The 18,942-nt window shown below is 45.4% G+C and overlaps 1 protein-coding gene across 4 annotated transcripts in view; it reads left to right on the forward strand.

The window, feature by feature from the left end:
• The first annotated feature begins 817 nt into the window (after positions 1–817).
• The window catches only part of geminin (geminin DNA replication inhibitor), a 34,788-nt gene continuing 16,663 nt past the window's right edge, over positions 818–18,942 (forward strand). For 2 of the 4 annotated variants that reach the window (XM_055065707.2, XM_055065706.2), the window contains exons 1-5: positions 837–981; positions 1,047–1,145; positions 1,213–1,300; positions 1,460–1,542; positions 1,598–1,687. In XM_055065707.2, the coding sequence (XP_054921682.1) occupies positions 964–981; positions 1,047–1,145; positions 1,213–1,300; positions 1,460–1,542; positions 1,598–1,687 (378 nt within the window). In that variant the 5' untranslated portion in view covers positions 837–963. Of the gene's footprint in view, positions 982–1,046; positions 1,146–1,212; positions 1,301–1,459; positions 1,543–1,597; positions 1,688–18,942 lie in introns of all 4 variants that reach the window. The other 2 variants (XM_055065705.2, XM_050169441.3) reach the window with 2 other exon arrangements.

Below are 18,942 nucleotides of genomic sequence, written 5' to 3' on the forward strand. Positions count from 1 at the left end.
AGAACACTATGAACTACCACGTCCAAACTTTCTGATCCCCTATTGCGATTTGTGCTTTTGTACGTCTCCGTCTTTTGTCGTTTCCCCACTTTTCTTCCACCAATCCTCCAATCGCCTCTTACTAATGTCTATTGCGGACCTGTTTGCTTTACCACTGCTCCCGCTGAACCCAAGGGCTTCAAGGAGGCCAGTGGTGCCTAAATCGACCGCTGGGTACACTCTTAGGCAAAGTTACACCCTTTGGCTTGCCCCTTCTGCCACACAACAATAATCGTTATCTGCCTTGATGCGTTTCCTTTCTTTAACGCTGCGAGCTCAGTACTTTCCAGTAAGGAACGGCACGCGCGTTATCAGCATAGAACAGTTTACACCCTTTGCAGTGCCGCTTCTGATAACGCGCGTGCCGTTCGTTACTGGAAAGTTCCGGACTCGCAGCGTTTAAGAAAGGAAACGCATCAAGGCAGATAACGATTATCGTTGTGTGGCAGAAGGGGCAAGCCAAAGGGTGTAACTTTGCCTAAGAGTGTAGACGTCTTCACATTCTAATAAAATATGCTCCATCGTTTCCCTAGCTGTACCGCAGCAAGCACATGCTTCTTCTTTCTTCTTATATCTCGCTTTATAGGTGCGTGTTCTAAGGCATCCCGATCTCGCTTCGAAAAGTAATGAGCTTCCCTTTGAGTTATCATAAATAGTTTCGGTCGATTTTTTCGCCCTCTGTGGCCATTTGTTGAACTTGAGAGTGTGCGGGGCCTGGTGGCACTTACTACCATCCTTTCGGAAGATTACTCACATTCATGCTCACATCATATATATATATCCACCTATAGTCACTTATCCGCTCATCCATCTAGGTTTGCAAACGTATAATGGCGCGATAGCCCGCGTAATGTCATAGAGTGACCAGTGACGGCTTTACGGCACCTGCTTGTGCGAGTAACTGCGGTGTTTTCGGCTACAAGAATGAAGGCGACAAGCAGGGTTCGTGAGCGGGCAGCCTTCCAAAAGGAGGTCCCCATTCTTACTGCTTAAAATTATTGTTGCAGGGTTTGAAACGAAAAGCGCTGAGCGAAGTGCAGCCTACATCAGCTAGTCGAAAACAGATTTCAGTCGCCAATGGCATGATGTGCATCAGTCGTCTGAAAGTAAGTTGAACGTGCAGATTCTTGAATTCGTTTTGCAGTGATGTCACATGCGCTTCTTCTGAACCAGAATCCTGCAGACCCCGAGAATCTTCCAACTAGCGGAAAAATCCATGTTCCACCGGAATCGTGCGACGCCTACGATTTGATGACCAATGGTATTTCCAACATTTATGCAGCCTCGTGTGTGGGCTTTTATTTACATAGGTTAAGAGTTAGACCCAATTCCGTTAATGTATTGTTTGCGCTGACGTACTGTCGGACTTAGTGTGTCCCGTTTGTGAGGGACTCAAGTAGAGCTGCCGTTCCTCCTGCAGAACGTGTGCCGGCCCCATACTGGAAGGAACTTGCCGAGCAAAGGCGCATCGCACTCGAGAAGGCCCTCAAAGAGAACGAGCAGGTAACACGCTTGCCGCCACTTTGCCATGTAAGCCAAACATTCCGTGTACTCGCAGCTTCACGAGAAGTTGGAGCTCCTGACTGCCGAAAACAGACACCTACAGACCATCGCCGACCAGGCACTTCCCTTGGCCGAGCTCTTAAAGGCGAGTTGCATCACGTGGTTTCTTCGTTTCCGTGAAGTACGGTTGCTGTAAGCTAGAATCCGTTTGAATGTAGCACAGTCCAACAAATGAAGACTTCTTTTTGTGTGTGTCAAAAAGGGAGCTTTGAAGTTGAATAAGAACTGCTCTCTAGATTGTACCCGAAACCACAACCACCTGACTTAGCCATTGCTCTGCCAGCTGTGTGATATCTAGCACAGTACTCATGACTTTTTACAAATGTTCTTGCAACACCACTTTGCTGAACTGCTCTATTGTTCTGAGGTTTTGTGAATTGTTCAGAAACAATTTCCATCTGAAGGTCATGAGACAGAAGGCAGTTATTATGCAAGCGCCTAATGTAATCTAGCAAGAAGTTAGCACTTTCCATTGAAGCCCTGTGGGTCTGCCACCTTGAAGAAAATGGAGCCATAGTTTCATTTGTCTCCTACATCAAGTGACCAAATATTGCTGAGTCACTCTGCTCATGTGCTTCATGACAAGGCATGCAGCATCGTGTGCATGGAGAGTGCACCATCTTTCAAGCGAGCATGCACACTCCTGTAGCTACGCCACAAGATAAGATTGCCATCTACAAGGCTGGTGTGAACCACAGTGCTACTGTGGAGCCTCGCAACAGTCTCAGGGAAACATTGCATGTGGGAAATATTGGAAAAAATGGCACACGGTTTCTGGCAATTGTTGCAGTTTGTGCAACATGCTCGTTGGTTGAGACGGTAACAAACAGTACTTGGATGGGACGAAGTGAGGACGACAGACAAGGTGCCAATCAGTGTCTTGTCTGTTGTCCTCACTTCGTCCCGTCCAACTGCTGTTTGTTCCCATCCTAATGATGTACCGACCAGCCCACTCCTCCTGTATTGAGATTGTAAGTGCATGAGCCTTGCATAAGTAAACGAAGCATGGCCAGGGGGTACATACTAGCACGACATGGAAACAATGGTTAAGAAAGAGCGTTAAATTTTAACTGTTTATTTCCAGAGTGAAGTCGCAGCAAAGCAACACCTGCACATGGGTGTAGCAGTCGCGTTAAAAAGCAACAGCATTTTGTCAAGCAGTTGAAACTCATTTCTGAAGAGACAGACTTATCACAAATGCAGTTCATGCCTCTTCTCTTAATATGGAAAGGCTTCAACATTTCTTATGCCAGCGTGTCACTACTTTTGCTCAGTATTCTTATCTCGCAAAGCTGCGGCCCACACTTGCACGCAATGCAGTGTGCAGGTAAGTGTGCATTGCCATTGCTCTTTAATGATGCTTATGCTCCCATTCTTGGTTGTTGATGCAGCATCCACTTCTACCTACATAGGTCTTCCCACACGATGGCGAAATTTCATATACAATGCCAGTCGCACGTTTTATGCAAGGTCTGGTGCGATTCTTTCGAGCTGCCTATCAACACCGCTGATGCATGGACATAGTCCAGCTAACTTGCATGGCACTGAGAAAACAACTGGCTATTCGCGCTTTGTACCTATTTGCAGCTTTTTTAAGGTTGTGGGATAACTTGTGGACCTACAACACCACAGACGGCTTACGTTCTTGGACAGAGCTCATCACTTTTTGCTTGGTGCCCTTTAACTTTTAGAGGAGGGTATCTGAGACCGCTCCTGTAACAGAGCGTAAGTGGCCTGCTGAAATTAGTCTCGCCGCTTGATTATTGAAACTAGCCTGTGTGGCGTGAGGATGCGACATCATAAGCGCAGATTCAAGGCAGTTGGTGGCTGTTCCTCTTTTAACCAACTTGGATTGCGCAGACCTCCTACTAAGTCTTTGTTGGCATGTCACACTAATAAGTGCCCACTAGTCCTGAACACTGAGCAACATTTTCTACTTAATGCATGGCCAGCAGTAGTACCTTCTGTGTGCGACACCAGGAGATGCTGCTTCATCAACAAAGACGGGTTTCCATCCACGATAGAGACCAGAGTGAGTGAGTGAAACAACTTTATTTGGTCCACTATAGACGAAAGCAAACTCAACGTCACCTGGCTAAGCCCACTCGGGGACCATCAGGTGAAACCTGATGTCCCTCTCGCGAGCCCTCTCGACTGCCAGGATTTGAGAGGTCTGATCCTGGGCCCTAATTAGCCTCGTCATTTCCTCTTGGGTGAAAGGGGAACCGGCAGAGGCGCAGCCCCACAGGACATGTTTGAAGTCCGCATAATCGCCACAGAAAGGGCAGTCCGGGCTTGGAAACCGTTCGGGGTACATTGTGTGCAGCGCCGCGGGGCTCGGGTAGGTGCTTGTTTGCAGAAGTCTGACAGTGACTGCTTGGGCCCTGTACAGCGAGGAGTGCGGCAAACGCAGGAGTCTTCTTGACAGATAACTATGTTTGCAAATTTCGTTGTACGAGCAGAGAGGCTCGGGTCGCCCAGGAGAGGACGCCTTACCCAGCGCACGGTCAGTCAAACCTCGTGCAGCCGAGTGAGCCTCCTCGTTGGGGTTGATTGAGGCACCCTCAATGGTTCCAAGGTGCGTAGGGAACCAGGCCAAAGAGTGATGTTTCATGTCTTTGGCACTTTGGATGATACGTAGGGCCTGGGGAACCACCATTCCCATCTGAAAGGCCCTAACAGCGACCTTGGAATCTGAATAAATTGTGTCATGCACACTGTCCGTCAATGCAAGAGCAATAGCAACCTGCTCTGCAATGCTGGAATTAGAACTGCGGACGGTAGCGCAGCTAAGGATTTTAGAATCACAGTCGATGACCACTGAGGAGAAGGCCTCTTCTTGAACGTACGAAGCAGCGTCTACAGAGCATGTTCAGTCCTTGTTCAAGCGGGCACTGGCGAGTAGAGCTTTACCCCTGGCTCGTCTTCGTCCTTCGTTGTAGCTGGGATGCATATATTCCGGTGTATGTAAATCTTGGATCTTGCATCGTTCGGCAGCTTCACAGCGTCGAGACTGACGACCATGGGGTTACGTCCCAGCTTGCCAAGTATGGCTCGGCCTGCTGGGGTACCGGAGAGTCTGACAAACTGGGAAAATTCTTGGGCTTCAACGATTTCTTCGAACGTGTTGTGAATTCCCAATTTGAGGAGGTCTTTTGTGTGCGTTTGGATGGGAAGGCCGAGGGCAAGCTTGAAGACCATTCTGATTAGGGCATTGATCTTGTTGCGCTCCGATACAAGCCAGTTGTGCATAGCCCCTGAATAAGCGAGGTGGCATAGCACGAAGGCGGGGATAATCCGGATCAGATTGTCCTCCCTGATTCCGCGGTACCTGTTGGCGATTCTTCGGATCAGGCCCAGGGCGCTTTCGGTCTTGGAACAAATGCGTTTGAGGGCTGCTCCATTGGCCCCGTTCGACTCAATAAACATTCCTAGGACCCTGATAGTGTCTTCCCGCGGTACTGGGGAGCCGTTACCGGTGAATAACGTAATGTGGCTCTCTGTTGCTGGCTTCCAGGACCGGTGAGAACTGCCTCTGGGTCTCTTCTTGTAGAGCAAGGGCTTGGATTTAGAGGGCGAGCACCTAAGCCCGGTGGGGATAAGATACCGCTCCATCACATTGATGGCCTCTTGCAAAGCACCCTCGACCTGACCCTCACATCCACTGGAGCACCAGATGTTGATGTCATCCGCGTAGATTGTGTGGTTAATGTTCGGTATTTTGTTCAAGGCCCTCGACAGGTTGATCAGGGAGATGTTGAACAGCGTGGGGGAGATCACCGCCCCCCTGAGGTGTTCCCTTTGGCCCAAGCTTAATTTCGTGGGTCAAAAACTCATCAATGTTGAGTCTAGTGGACCTCCAGGAAAGGAAGGAGTGCACGAAATTGTACGCCCGTTTGCCGACGTTACACTCTGTCAGGCACTTGAGAATAAAGACATGCGATATGTTGTCAAAAGCCTTTTCCAGATCCAAGCTGAGAATTGCCTTAGTGTCGGCGGAGGTAGAGTCAATGATCTGGTGCTTCATCAGTCTCATGGCGTCCCGAGTCGAAAGCCCGGACCGAAAGCCAATCATGTTGTGTGTATAGCATTCGTTAGACTCAAGATGGTCAGTGAGGCGGTTAAGCATGGCGTGCTCGGCCATCTTCCCAACACACAACGTCGGGGAGATGGGCCTTAGATTGTCGATGCTCGGCGCCTTACCTGGCTTGGGTATGAGTACTGTGTAGGCTGATTTCCAGCTCTTGGGAATGAGGCCGCTGGACCAGATTTCATCCATCTTGCGTGTAAGAAACTCGATTGAGTCGTCGTTGAGATGCTTGAGCATTTTGTCGGTGATCCCGTCGGGCCCAGGGGCAGATCTGCCATTGAGGGATAGAACCCGCTTGACCTCAGCCACGGTAAAATCCTCGTCCATAGATGGTACGTCACGCCCTTCGTACTCGGGAAACTGGGGGGGCACCGACCAGAGTGAAAAAAAGATTTCCACCTGTTGTGCAAAAGTGACCATCAGTAGGTTCCGTTCTTGAGTGAAAGCTGCTCATGTTTCAGGTGCAACCAAGTCTTGGTATTGCCTCTGGCAACCAGTAGTGGCCCTATTAGTACCACTGCGGAGTGCAGGTAAAATAAATATGCCAGGTACAGTGTAGCTTAAATAAAACACACAGAACATCAGGAAACATAGCAAAACTTAAGGCTTATTGCACATGATAAAAATATATATATTGTTGCACAAGCACTACAACCCATGTGTCATAGACCACTGTCAAGAAAGAAACTGGATTTCTGCTTTTGACATTGAGGCAGACCGGCAGCTCGCACAGTGATCACCTCTGCTTTTAATTCTTTCTGCTTCCATAATCTCTCTTGTCAGCTGACCAGCATCCATTGTGAGCACTTGTGCGTTACAGAACAAAAGTTCACATCCAAAGACCGCACGGAGTTCGGCAAGATGAACTGACATGATAGGTTTGCTGACGTTATAATGGTGTACCCTTGATCTTTCACTAAGGCGTCTGCCAATCTGGTCAACATACTATAAGAATATACTATAAGAGCTGAAATTTGGCCGAGTTTGTAAGACTGAATACTTGAAGTGCAAAGAACACTGGGACAAAGGAAAGGAAGACCAGACAGGACGAGCGCTCGTCCTGTCTGGTCTTCCTTTCCTCTGTCCCCGTGTTTTTGGTACTTCAAGTAAAGTATGCAGAATATACACCTTCTTCCATACAACTTGTGAACGATTCTTGATGCTTTTTCAAGCTTTATTTGCCACTTCCCCCACTTTTTGTTTGCATGTATGTGTCTCGGTTTGTGACCTTGAGAGGCACCTTGACCCGTGCATATATATATGTATAAAGCAATGGGATTTCCGACAGTTGGTAGTTTCCAACCCGATTTCCCCCACAGAAATGCCTGACGCTCTAACTATCAGGCCATGGATACATGCCTAAAAGACAAAATAAAACACCTTTATGAATGTTCCTTGTGCAATCCAGTGTTATGAAATGCTTGGCATGTTAGACGCATTGCATAGCAACAATTTACTTATAAACAGTGGGTGTGCCCATGTTCTGACTGACTTGCAGAAGTTGCAAGATGTGTTTGCTACCGAAATTCAGTACACGTCTCTCATTGTACTTTGGCACACTTATACAATGTCAGACATCTTGTGTCTAGCGATTCAACATGTCTTAACACTCAGTAAAAGTTCTGCTTTCACTGCAAGGCCCACAATGGTTGCTGAGGGACTCATTTGTCAATGCAGGGAGTCTTGTCGCAGTGCACCATATTGCCTCGTGGGCTCGTGAAACCTTCGTGTACACCAATTCACACAGGCTGTGGGGTCCGCATAATTTTTATCACATGAACAAGGCATCTGAATAACAGTGTTCACTCCTGCCCACAGACCTAACAGTTTCGGGGGAATACAAAACACTATTGACACCATCTTGTTTTGCGATTTTCTTCAGACTGTGGCTTATCTGCTGAATGTGCAGCACAATGATCATAATGATAGCTTTCCTTTTCTTTTCGTCTGGTCGATATAACTTCACTGACGTTACTGCATTTTTTCAGCATGCTGCCTGCTACAGCCACATGCACATGATAAATGGGGTCCATAAGATGCAAAACTTAATTGTCGGAGCTTTTTTGAGCCAAGTGCCAGCAAAGGGTGGTTTTAAAACAACAAATGTATGATGCCTCACTTTACTAGCTTAGAACGTGCTAATGTACACGGGAGAATGGGCCTATGTACAGGGCTAGAATGTGCTAATGTACATGGGGAATGGGATCCATAAGACGCGAAACTTGATTGTCAGAGCTTTTTGAGCCAAGTGCCAGCAGAAATTCTTAAGGGTGGTTTTAGAACACCAAATGTACGACACCTCACTTTACGAGCTTAGAATGTGCTAATGTACCTGGGAGAATGGGCTCATTTCCCCTCGGCTCACAACACCCACTCATTTTTTTTAGAAAAATGTAAAGTGAAGTCTAAGAACCTAATGCCCCAGTAGCAAGCGCTTCATGTGTTAAGTACTATAGGCTGGAGGTGATTATGAAACACTGAATAAACAGCAAATGCTCTAGAAGCTGGGTATTCATTGTCACAGTATAACAATTAAATTCCATGGGGCTGAACTGGAACAGGTACAAGCTCACCAGTTTCTTGGTGTGTGGTTCAGAGAGGACCTATCATGGAATACCCATGTTGTTAACCTTCTAGCTGAGCTTAGCAAAGTTAGAGGTTGTTTCTTTAATGTAAGTGACATTATACCTGTTCGGTTAAAAAGTGTCCTATATTATTCATTATTTTACTCTAGGCTTTCCTATTGTATATTGTATATTAGTATGGGGCACTACATATACGCAGAATTGCAAGAAACTTATTGTATTACAAAAGAGAGTGCCGAGAGTTTTCGAAAAGTATCGAGGAAGGCCGCAACACTTGAGCACAGAGCCTTTGTTTATCAAATATGAACTACTAAAGGCCTTCCAAATTTATTATAACTTCTTACAATATATAAAAGCTAATGAACCTTTTGATTTATACAGGTCACAGTCGCAAAAGCAGTATCCACTACGTAGGCAAGCTATTCAAGTAACGTGGGCGAGAACCAACTATGGCAGACTGCGACTTATCAAATCTCGGCGTTGTGGAATCGTCTAGGAACTACAGAATGCAATATGCTAAGAAATCTTTCAAGTTCTTGTTAATTGAAAATGAAATGTAATATAACTGACTCTTTCTACTTCCCATTATATATTCAAAGTATGTTGTAATTACTAGATTGTTAATTGCTGTTCCTTGATACTTATATTTTATATAAGTTCTTCATGCTGTTTAAGGACCTGCAATCTGTATGATGTTACTTGCTGGATATTATATTGACAATTTGTATTGAGTGTATGTAATATAGTAACTGTAAATCACTTGTCCTAAGACAACCAATAATTTCAATTCTAGTAGTTGTGTATCATTGTAACATGCTATTTGACAATGCTATTTTTTTCTGTTATAATATCTTAAAACGACGATGTTGCATTCACTTTTTTGCTACATGTAAGCTATTCACTGTTGCCAAAATTTTAGCAGAGCAGAAGCCTCTGTCAGGCCTCGGTGCCTTTTGCTCTTGTCACCGTTTCTGTAAAGATACAGAAGTAAATGAATCTTTCTTCTAATAACACTAAGTAATCATCCACATATATTCATGCTACACCTAATCTTCATGCTGATTGCACACAATTTTCTCACAGAACGCTAGAAATAAGTTGCTAAAAAGCACCGCTCAGCACATTCTAAGCTAGTGAAGCGAGGCATCACATAGTTGCGTTTTAAAAACCCACATGCCACCGGGTATTTGCACAAACAGACACCTTGGACAACTGGGTATGTGCAGTTGAGCATGCACCACTGGGACATTCTTGTCCAATCCCCAGAATAGGTGTGCGACACTGTGTAGGTGCCCGAATGGAAAAGCACTGCAAGAGGCGAGAAGTGAAGAAGTGGGCAACAAAAGTGATGCAGTGTGGAAACAGAGATGAAGGGAACAAAATGGCACAGTGGCTTTCAATTAGCACGGTGCGTTCAGCTACGCGGAAGTGAAGTCATTTCAGCAAACATCACAGAAAGCTTCACTTATCACCGATTCACATGTGTTGGGTCTTCCAGTATTGGTACGTGTTGAGCAAAGTGCCAAAAACCTGTTTTCTGGTGGACACCAGTGCCAAAGTTAGTGCAATTCCGGTGTCGAGTGCAGATCGCCAATGCCATTCTACTTACTATGTGGAAGCCATGAGTGCCACACAAATTGCAACATACGGACATACATTTTGGCATGCGTCGAATCTTCCAATGGATGTTCACTACGGATCTTCGAAGGAGACTTTCTTTGCCATTTCGGGCTTCTTATAGACTAGCAGAATTCCCGGCTACAAGATGCTAAAATGCACTTGAGCATCCATGGCATCACAGCCAATGTAGACGTCAATGCTGCTTTGACCAGAAAAATGAATGTTCACCCTAACTTCGGGGACATGTTAATTTTACCTGCCAAATGTCTCTCGTGAACACCACACTCCCAGTCAACCACAGCGGGACATGTGACATTGGGACCACCAGTTCATGCCTGTCCTCATTCCCTGCCACGTAAGACACTGAGCACATGCTTGAGCTCAACATTTTGTGCCCAAGTCTGTGGTCATCCCTGCTATTCCCAAAGTCTGCCCCACGTGGCTGGCACCGGTGCAGCAACAACGTCAACAATGAAATACTATCGCTGCTATCCCACCTGCATGGCTTTATCAGAATGCTGCACTGGAGCCACAGTCTCCTCCGAAACAGACCTCATCAAAGCACATCAACTGCCGAAAAGGCCAGCATTCCAAAGACAGCAGTCGCACCACCCTTTGGGTCTATTTAGTGCACCACAATGCCCTTTGTACTGCAGAATACATTGCATACTCTCCAGTGGTTCATCGAGATGTGAGGTTTCGATTTCTACTGTGCACACTTCGATGGCAACTTGGTCTCTAGCACTTCGCATGAAGAATGTGCCATGGCAACTGCTTTTACCTAGACGAATATGGAATTGTCATCGACCTTGACAATGCTTCATTTAGAGTAGCAGAAGTGTTTTTTTTTTTTTGTTTTTTTTTTTGAGTGCATATGTGGGACAGTATGCAACCAACCTAGTGGTTGTATTCCATCACATGTGATGCAAAAAAATTGCTTCTGCTGTTCCTAGGAGGCATTTGTTGGGGTCAATGGCAATTCTATACTCGTCCAAATAAGAGAACAGTTCCCATGGCATGTTCTTCAGGCAAAGTGCTAGATGACATGACCCAAGCTACATCTGAAGTTCCCCTGTCCTGATCAACAAGGCAAAATTTCTGTGGTTGGTTAATTTTTATTGCTATTTCAAGCCATTTTGTGCACACAGGCTGAAGCCATAAAATTATCTTCTCTATCAACAAACCTCTGGACCAGGCATGGCACCACTGGATCAGAAAATGTATGCTGTACATGAATGCTGCCTTCAAAAGATCATTTGGTGACTTCTCACTCGCCTGCAGAAATGTGCATCTCATGGTAGATGCTTCCAGCATTGGTGTGGGTGCTGTCCTATGGCAATGCATCGGAGATGGTTGGAAGCTTTTCGCATTCTTTTCAGAAATGCTCTCCCCTGCACGAACCTCTACACAAGTTATTTGCTCTCTAGACTAAAAGGAATTGAAATATTTCTGCTGCCACTTTTTGGACGGCAGGTTATTCCATATTTTCACTTGCCATGACTCATTGACTCCTGCTTTCACGACCCAATGAGATGGGGAGTCACTGACAGAAGTTCAAAACTTGGCATTCATATCAGAATGCTGCAGCTAACTTACTCTCACATATCTAAATGAGCAACGTCACCTTGCATTTTGCTTCAATCGACTTTGACAAACTGGCACCTGAACAAAAGTAGGATAAAGAGCTCTAAAACCTTTTCAACAACTCTTGTTTTTAAAGACGGGTCCTTGCCAATGTGTGCACAGCTACTTGCATGCACCACGTCTACTGGCAAGCCACACCCATTTTTTTCCTTTGTGTCTTTGATTCTGTCCATTCTCCTTTGCACCCTGAAATCTGTGCCATGCAAGTACTTGTGCCAACCCGGTACTAGTGGCCGAGAATGAGCAAAGGCATCACAATCCGTGCCCTCAGTGTCAATGGTCAGACACAGCACCACATTGTGCCTCCACTGTCAATGTTCCTGCCACTAGATGCCTGGTTCAAACATTGACCCTTTGCCACGTTTGCAAGGTTGTTTCTACATCATTACGTGTGTCAGTTGTTTCCCATGCTGTCCTGAAGCTGCTCTTCTGTGCGATAAGTCTGATGAGACCGTCACAAAGGCATTCCTGCAGACATGGGTTGGGCACTGTGGGATTCCCTCCACCATTACGATGGGCCATGACTGTTGGCTTGAATCTGCCCTTTTCTTGCTATTGTTAAGCACACACCTGATATGCACTGCTGCCTGTTACCCTGCAGCTAATGGCATGGCTGTGCCGATACATCGACAGCTGAAATAACTGCATTCACAGAACAATGCCAATGAACTAACATGCTGCCACTAGTCGACGTGTACTTGAAAAGGACTTGAAGTACTTGGGTTGCTTCACCCTTTGCCTGCCTACCTGTTTATCGAGGCCACAAAAATGAGCCCTCTCAGTACGTGTAATGGACTCTAATGTACAGCCTCTGTCCCGCACCAGCCCGAGTGAAGTAGAGTGCTCCTGTACACGTGTGTAAAGACTTAGATACATGCACTGTTGTCAGTGCATGTAGAATCGTCAGTTCAATGACACTGTCACCGAGCCATGCCCAAGACTTGGCCCTTTGTTTGCCATGCATTCAGGAAGGACTGTGCATCAGCCCGTGTGGTTTGGGACCTCGACAAATACCTTTGCTGCAAACATCTTTGCTGAATATGCTTGGGCATGGAGCTGTCACGGTGAACATGTGGTTTTCGAACCCTTTCATTTTTATATTCAGGTTGTACAGGGCATCCTACTGGCGACCCAGGGTCAGCTCTGTAATTTGCAAATATTTCATTGAGGTCTCGGAACAGCTGATAAGAGTGCATGTGAATTTCAGCGATGCTTCGTGGGTGGACTTGTTTGATATCAGTTCGACCACCACGATACGATCATCTCCCCAGAACACGTGACATCATTGATAACGGGCACCTATGAAAAGACTGGTGTGCACAATTGTCCTTGGGCACAGTGGCACGGTGACACTAGCATACGTAGCAGCATACATGTGGTCTTCTCAATCACATCTTTTGTCTTTTTTTTAGGTGAGAAATACCCTTTAGGATTTGCTATTGTAGTAGCAATATGTTCTGATGTTGCCATGCCCTTGGCCAATATGCTTCAGTTAGCCAGTACGTAGCATATTTTAGACAATTACCATATTTACTAGATTCAAATGCGCCCTCGATTGTAACGCGCACCCGTTTTCCATGGCCAAAAAAAAAAAATGAGGACAATACTGCACACCTCAAGCTTTCATATAGAAATACTATTTCTCTCCTTTGGAAAAAACAGATTTATTCCCAATACACTAAAGTTGCAATGAATAAAAACGCAAATGGAAGCGGCGTACCTTGCCGCCAAGATTTTCACTGCGCCGGTACGAGTCGCATGGGGCAATAGATCAAGCCATTCGGTGTAGAGCACCCGAATTCTATCTTTCACTGGCTTGTTCAAACAAACATTGAGCGGCTGGAGCTGCGATGTCTTGCCACTGGGTAACACGAGAAGGTCGGTGTTGCATGCAGCCAGCTTGTCCATGCGCTGGTCAAGGTGGCATCTGATCGCGTCGAGTGCAAGCATCCCACACAGACCCAAACTGCTGCCGGATCTCTTCTGCCAAACATTATCAATCCAATGAGCGACCAAGTCTGTGGTCATCCAACCTTTTTTTATTTGCGCGCACAATCACTCCACTTGGAAACACGATTCCTTTTGGGAGCATTTTCCGTCTGAAGGTAAGATGCGGGGGCAGCTTGTGCCCTTCCACAGTGCAACAGAGCATTGCAGTGACTAGCTTTTTCGTGGCCAGAAGACAAAATGTGCACTTGCTTCGCCCCCTTCTTTTGGTTGTGATGGTTGTGGTGGAAGGCATGTCAAAGGAAAGCGGCGTCTGATCAGCATTTCTAATCTGTCCGAAGTGGTAGCCATTTCTATGGTGCAACTTCATAACGTACCGCTGAAAACTGCAATTTCTCTTCATATTCTTCGGGCAATTTTTGGCATATCCCTGTCCACCTTTGAAGAGAAAGGCCTTTTCTTTTCATAAAATTCGATAGCCAGCACCTGCTCGCTTTCAAGTCGCTCCGCATTAACCCATTCTGTAGGGCTAACAGCATTGCCCGTACTTTGAGCAAATCGGTCATCACAGGCCGCTGTGCCGCTCGCTGCTCTTGCACATATTCTGCGAGCAGCTCTTCTATTTCGGTAAAGTGACCCTGCTTTGGTCCGCTGAAACCCTTCCTTGTGGCTTTGCTGGTGAAAATATTCTCCTCTTGTTTGCGGCAGTCCCACATGCAAGTTTCAGGAACTCCGAACGCCCGTGATGCGGCCCACTTTCCGCCCGTCTCCGTGCACATAACTTTCCTTTTAAATGCGGCATCGTGGTGGACTCGGCGAGTCTTCACAGGCGGCGCTTCCATGCTGATTGAATTAACGCAGAAAACGGGAAGACAGCCAGTAGACTAGGTTACACCAGCGCCTGGTTACATGTACAACATGGAGGTATGCACATGGAGGAAGCTACGGCAGCTAGGCTAGAAGCGCATACAAGGCGGCCATTTTTTAAAATTCTGATGGTAATATGTTAACGCGGATTTAGGGTCATATTCGATTCTAATGCGCATGCAATTTTTTTAGTTTTATCAGAAAAAAAGGTGCGCGTTAGATTTGGGTAAATACGGTATTATTGCTGGCTGGTGATATCCTAAGCAATACTGAATTTAACATGCCTGCTTTTGTCAGAGATCCTATGTGTTGCCTCTAATCTCATCATCAGCCTATTTTATGTCCACTGCAGGATGAATGCCTATCCCTGTGATCGCCAGTTACCCCTGTCCTGCGCCAACCAATTCCAACTAGCGCCTGCGAATTTCCTAATTTCATCGCCCCACCTAGTCTTCTGCAGTCCTTGACTGGGCTTCCCTTCTCTTGGCACCTATTCTGTAACCTTAATGGTCCACCTGTTATCTAACCTACGCATTACATGACATGCCCAGCTCCATTTTTTTTTTGTCCTAATGTCAAATAGAATACAGTATCGGCTATCCCCATTTGCTCTCTGATCCAAACCGCTCTTTCTGTCTCTTAACGTTATGCCTAACATTCTTTGTTCCATCGCTCTTTGTGCACTTCTTAACTTGTTCTCAAGCTTGTTTGTCAGTATCCAAGTTTCTGCACTGTATGTCAGCACCGGTAAAATGCACTGATTGTACACCTTTCTTTTCAATGATAATGGTAAGCTTCCAGTCAGGAGCTGACAGTGTCTGCAGTATGCGCTACCAGCCCATTTTTATTCTTCTGTAAGTTACCTTCTCATGACCAGGGTTCCCAGTGAGGTAAACACACTCCTTCACACTCTAGAGACTGACTGGTGATCCTGAACTCTTGTCCCCTTGCCCGGCTATTGATCATTATCTTTGTCTCCTGCATGATAATATTTTGCTCCACTCTTGCACTCTCTCTGTTGATGTCCTCAAGCATCTGTTGTAACCAGTCTCTAGTGTTACAGAACAGGACAATGTCATCTGCAAACCGAAGGTGGCTGAGATTCGCCATTGATCTTCACTCCTAAGCCAGTTTAATAGCTTGAATACTTCTTCCAAGCATGCAGTGAATAGCATTGAAGAGATTGTCTCCTTGTCTGACCCCTTTCTTTATAGCTATGTTCCTACTTGTGTAGGATTAAGGTAGCTGTGATTTGAAAATTAAAACAGCGCTAACACATGCAACCACAAAAGAACAAGGACAAGACACAAGGGCTTGTGTCTCGTCGTTGTTCTTTTGTGGTTGCTGTTATAATTTTCAAATCAAGTATGCACCAACTTGCCCCAGAAAGAAGTTTTGATAACGTAGCGGTAGAATCTCTGTAGATATTTTTAAAGATATGTACGTAAGCTTCCTGTACTTCTTGATTACATAATTCCTCAATGACTGCTGGTATCTCTACTGAATTAAATGCTTTTTCGTAATCTATGAAAACCAGGTAGAGAAGCTGACTGTATTCTGCAGATTGCTTGATTACCTGATTAATGACATGGATGTGATCCATTGTAGAGTATCCCTTCCTGAAGCCAGCCTGTTCCCTTGGTTGATTAAAGTCCAGTGTTGCCCTTGTTCTATTGGAAATTATCTTAGTGAATATTTTATATAATACTGGGAGTAAGCTAATGGGCCTATAATTTTTCAATTCTTTAATGTCTCCCTTTTTGTGGATTAGTATAATGTTGGCATTCTTCCAGTTCTCTTGGACCGTTGAAGTCAATAGACAGTTCATATAGGGGGTCACCAGTTTTTTAAGCATTATGTGTCCTCCATCTTTGATTAAATCAACTGTTATTCCACCTTCTCCTGCCGCCTTTCCCCATTTCATGTCTTGCAAGGCCCTTCTAACTGCATCGCTAGTTATGGAAGGATTCTCTGTAACTTGTTCATTACTACTTCGAATGGAGGTATCATGGCTTCTCTGGGTACTGTACAGGTTAGTATAGCATTCTTCTGCTGCTTATACTATACCTTCGAGATTGCCGATGACATCACCCTGCTTATCTTTCAGTGCATAGATCTTGGTTCGTCCTATGCCAAGCTTTCTTCTCACTAATGTCCATATTTTACTGCATCCTCAGTCTTTCTCACATAATTTCGAATATTCCTTATTTTCTCCTTGTTGATTAGTTTTGATAGTTCCGTGAATTTTATCTTATCTCTTGAATTGGACACTTTCATTCTTTGTCGTTTCTTTATTAGGTCCTTTGTTACTTGGGAGAGCATGCCTACTGGTTGCCTTGGTGCCTTACCTCCCACTTCAATAGCTGGTTCTGAAGCCAGTCTAGTTACGGTTTCATTCATTACCTCTATATCATCTTCGTATCTCTGTTCTAAGGCTGCATATTTGTTTGCAAGAAGAGCCTGAATTGGCCTGCTTTTACCATTACTGCATCTAGGTTGACCTGTTTCCTCCTGACAAATTTTACTCTTTGTCTTAAGATTGAGGTGAATCCTATACCTTACTAACCGATGATCACTGCACTTCACCTAACATTTCAACATCCTGCACTATGCTGGGATTGGCAAAAGGTATTAAATCTATTTCATTTCTTGTTTCACCATTGGGACTCTTCCAGGTCCACTTTCTGTTGCTACGCTTCCTGAACAAGGTGTTCATTATTCACAGCTTATTCCTTTCTGCAAATTCTGCCAGCATCTCTCCTCTGATGTAAACACTAGTAAAGAAGAAAACAAAAAGGCCATTAAATGTTTAGTAGCCACACAGCAGCTTAGCTAGACAAGCTTGCACATCTAGAAAATACGACAAAATTGCTGGAGAGAAGGCGTTTCCACTAAGACGTAATGTGAGCTACATGGCTCGATAAATCAATAACTTAGGAGAATAGAAGCAGGCCATCAAATTTGATTGTATATGGCATTATCTAACCTGAAAGTGAGACTACTGACAGACTTCAAAATGAAATAACCAGCAATCTTTTGAAGACACTTTCAGGATGACAACTTTAGGCTTCGAAAGGACCCATCACCTCGATGCAGAAATACTGAACAAAACAAGACTGGTTATATTGATGTGAAATGTCTTTAAAGACGGTCAAAGGGCATCGCTTGCTAAAACCAATGTAATGAACACATGTTATAGCATTATCACTTATATCTTTACAACCATACTACCCACACACTTTGGCATCTTTGTGCAGAGGAAAGAAGCCATTACTGTACCATGCATGTTTCGCGTACGCAGATGGCACCATTGTGGTGCCATGTATGATGAAATCGGAGCTAAATTGAGCCTTGGGTGCAGCATTCAGAGAGGTGTAGCTCGGCTGTACGTTTGTTCATCTGAGCTGGAATGGTCGTGTTAGGGAGAGCTCACAGTGCCATAATAGGTATAGTTTATCAAACTCGGAACTGGTGCTCATCATGAGTTGCAAGGCTTACAAATGCACAATATGTTTCAAAAATCTTACGCTTGCTTGGCCATGTCGCCCTCCTTAATACCATCCCCTGCACTGAACGTGTATGGTAAAAAAATGGCTTGAAGAGACTTGGGCAGCATGACAGATATTTGAACAGGGCAGAATGTGTCCGTCTACATAGCTAGTGCAAAGGCAAAAGATTGAGCCGGGCTCAAGCAGTGCAAGTTAGTCTCCAGCAGGAGGTTCATTTTTACCCTAGTGCCTTCTGCCAAGCAAGCAGGCCCCCTATGAGTAGGAAGCGAGTATGATTGCAGAATTGGACCCCCACTAGCTGTAACATAGGCTAGGCATTGTAGGAGCCGGGAGTTGTGGCCTCAGAGTCTGGTGTCTCAATGAGGGCCGTTCTCTAGCTTATGCGACCAGTGCGTCTCGTAACAGGTAGCTGAACCACGCTAACGGGGTGTCGCACAGAGGCTAGGCGGGCCCACGCTGTCGTCCAAGTTTTCTTGAAGAGGGTTGCTTCTTTAGTGAAGAGCATGAGGTCGAGAGAATGAGGAACGAGGGGGTTCATTTACATTGGAAAGGCAAACTTATTTACGTAGAACAAAGGGCAGTCGTACTGGCAGGAGTACGAAGCGCAGTACATCGTTCTTGTAGCATAAGCTACATGTCGAAAGGCTACATCTTTCTGGCGAGCACACGTCAGAGCACTAGCACACCAAAGATGTCCGCTTTCTACCTTGCTGTTCTCCCTAGATTGCTATGCCAGGAAAACCCGCAGTCACACCACTTCGTCGGAGTGCTCATAGTCGCCTTGAGGATGAGAGTGTGCAGAGTCACTTTGGCACCTTTGTTCATGGAACGCCGCCGGAGATATACCCCTGGGCGCACATGGCTCACTGTCCCAGAGAAAGAACGGGATGCTCAAAGACAAGGATATTTGGAAAGATTGGATGCGCTTTGTAGACGATCACAAGGAAGAATACGGGACAGTCTTCAGACAGGACAGAACAGTCCCGTCTTTTTCCTTGTGATCGTCTACAAAGCGCTTCAAATCTTTCCAAATACAATGAACCAACTTGCCCAACAACGCACCTTGCTAAAGACAAGG

Source organism: Dermacentor andersoni, chromosome 3, assembly GCF_023375885.2.
Source record: "Dermacentor andersoni chromosome 3, qqDerAnde1_hic_scaffold, whole genome shotgun sequence".
NCBI lineage: Eukaryota > Metazoa > Arthropoda > Arachnida > Ixodida > Ixodidae > Dermacentor > Dermacentor andersoni.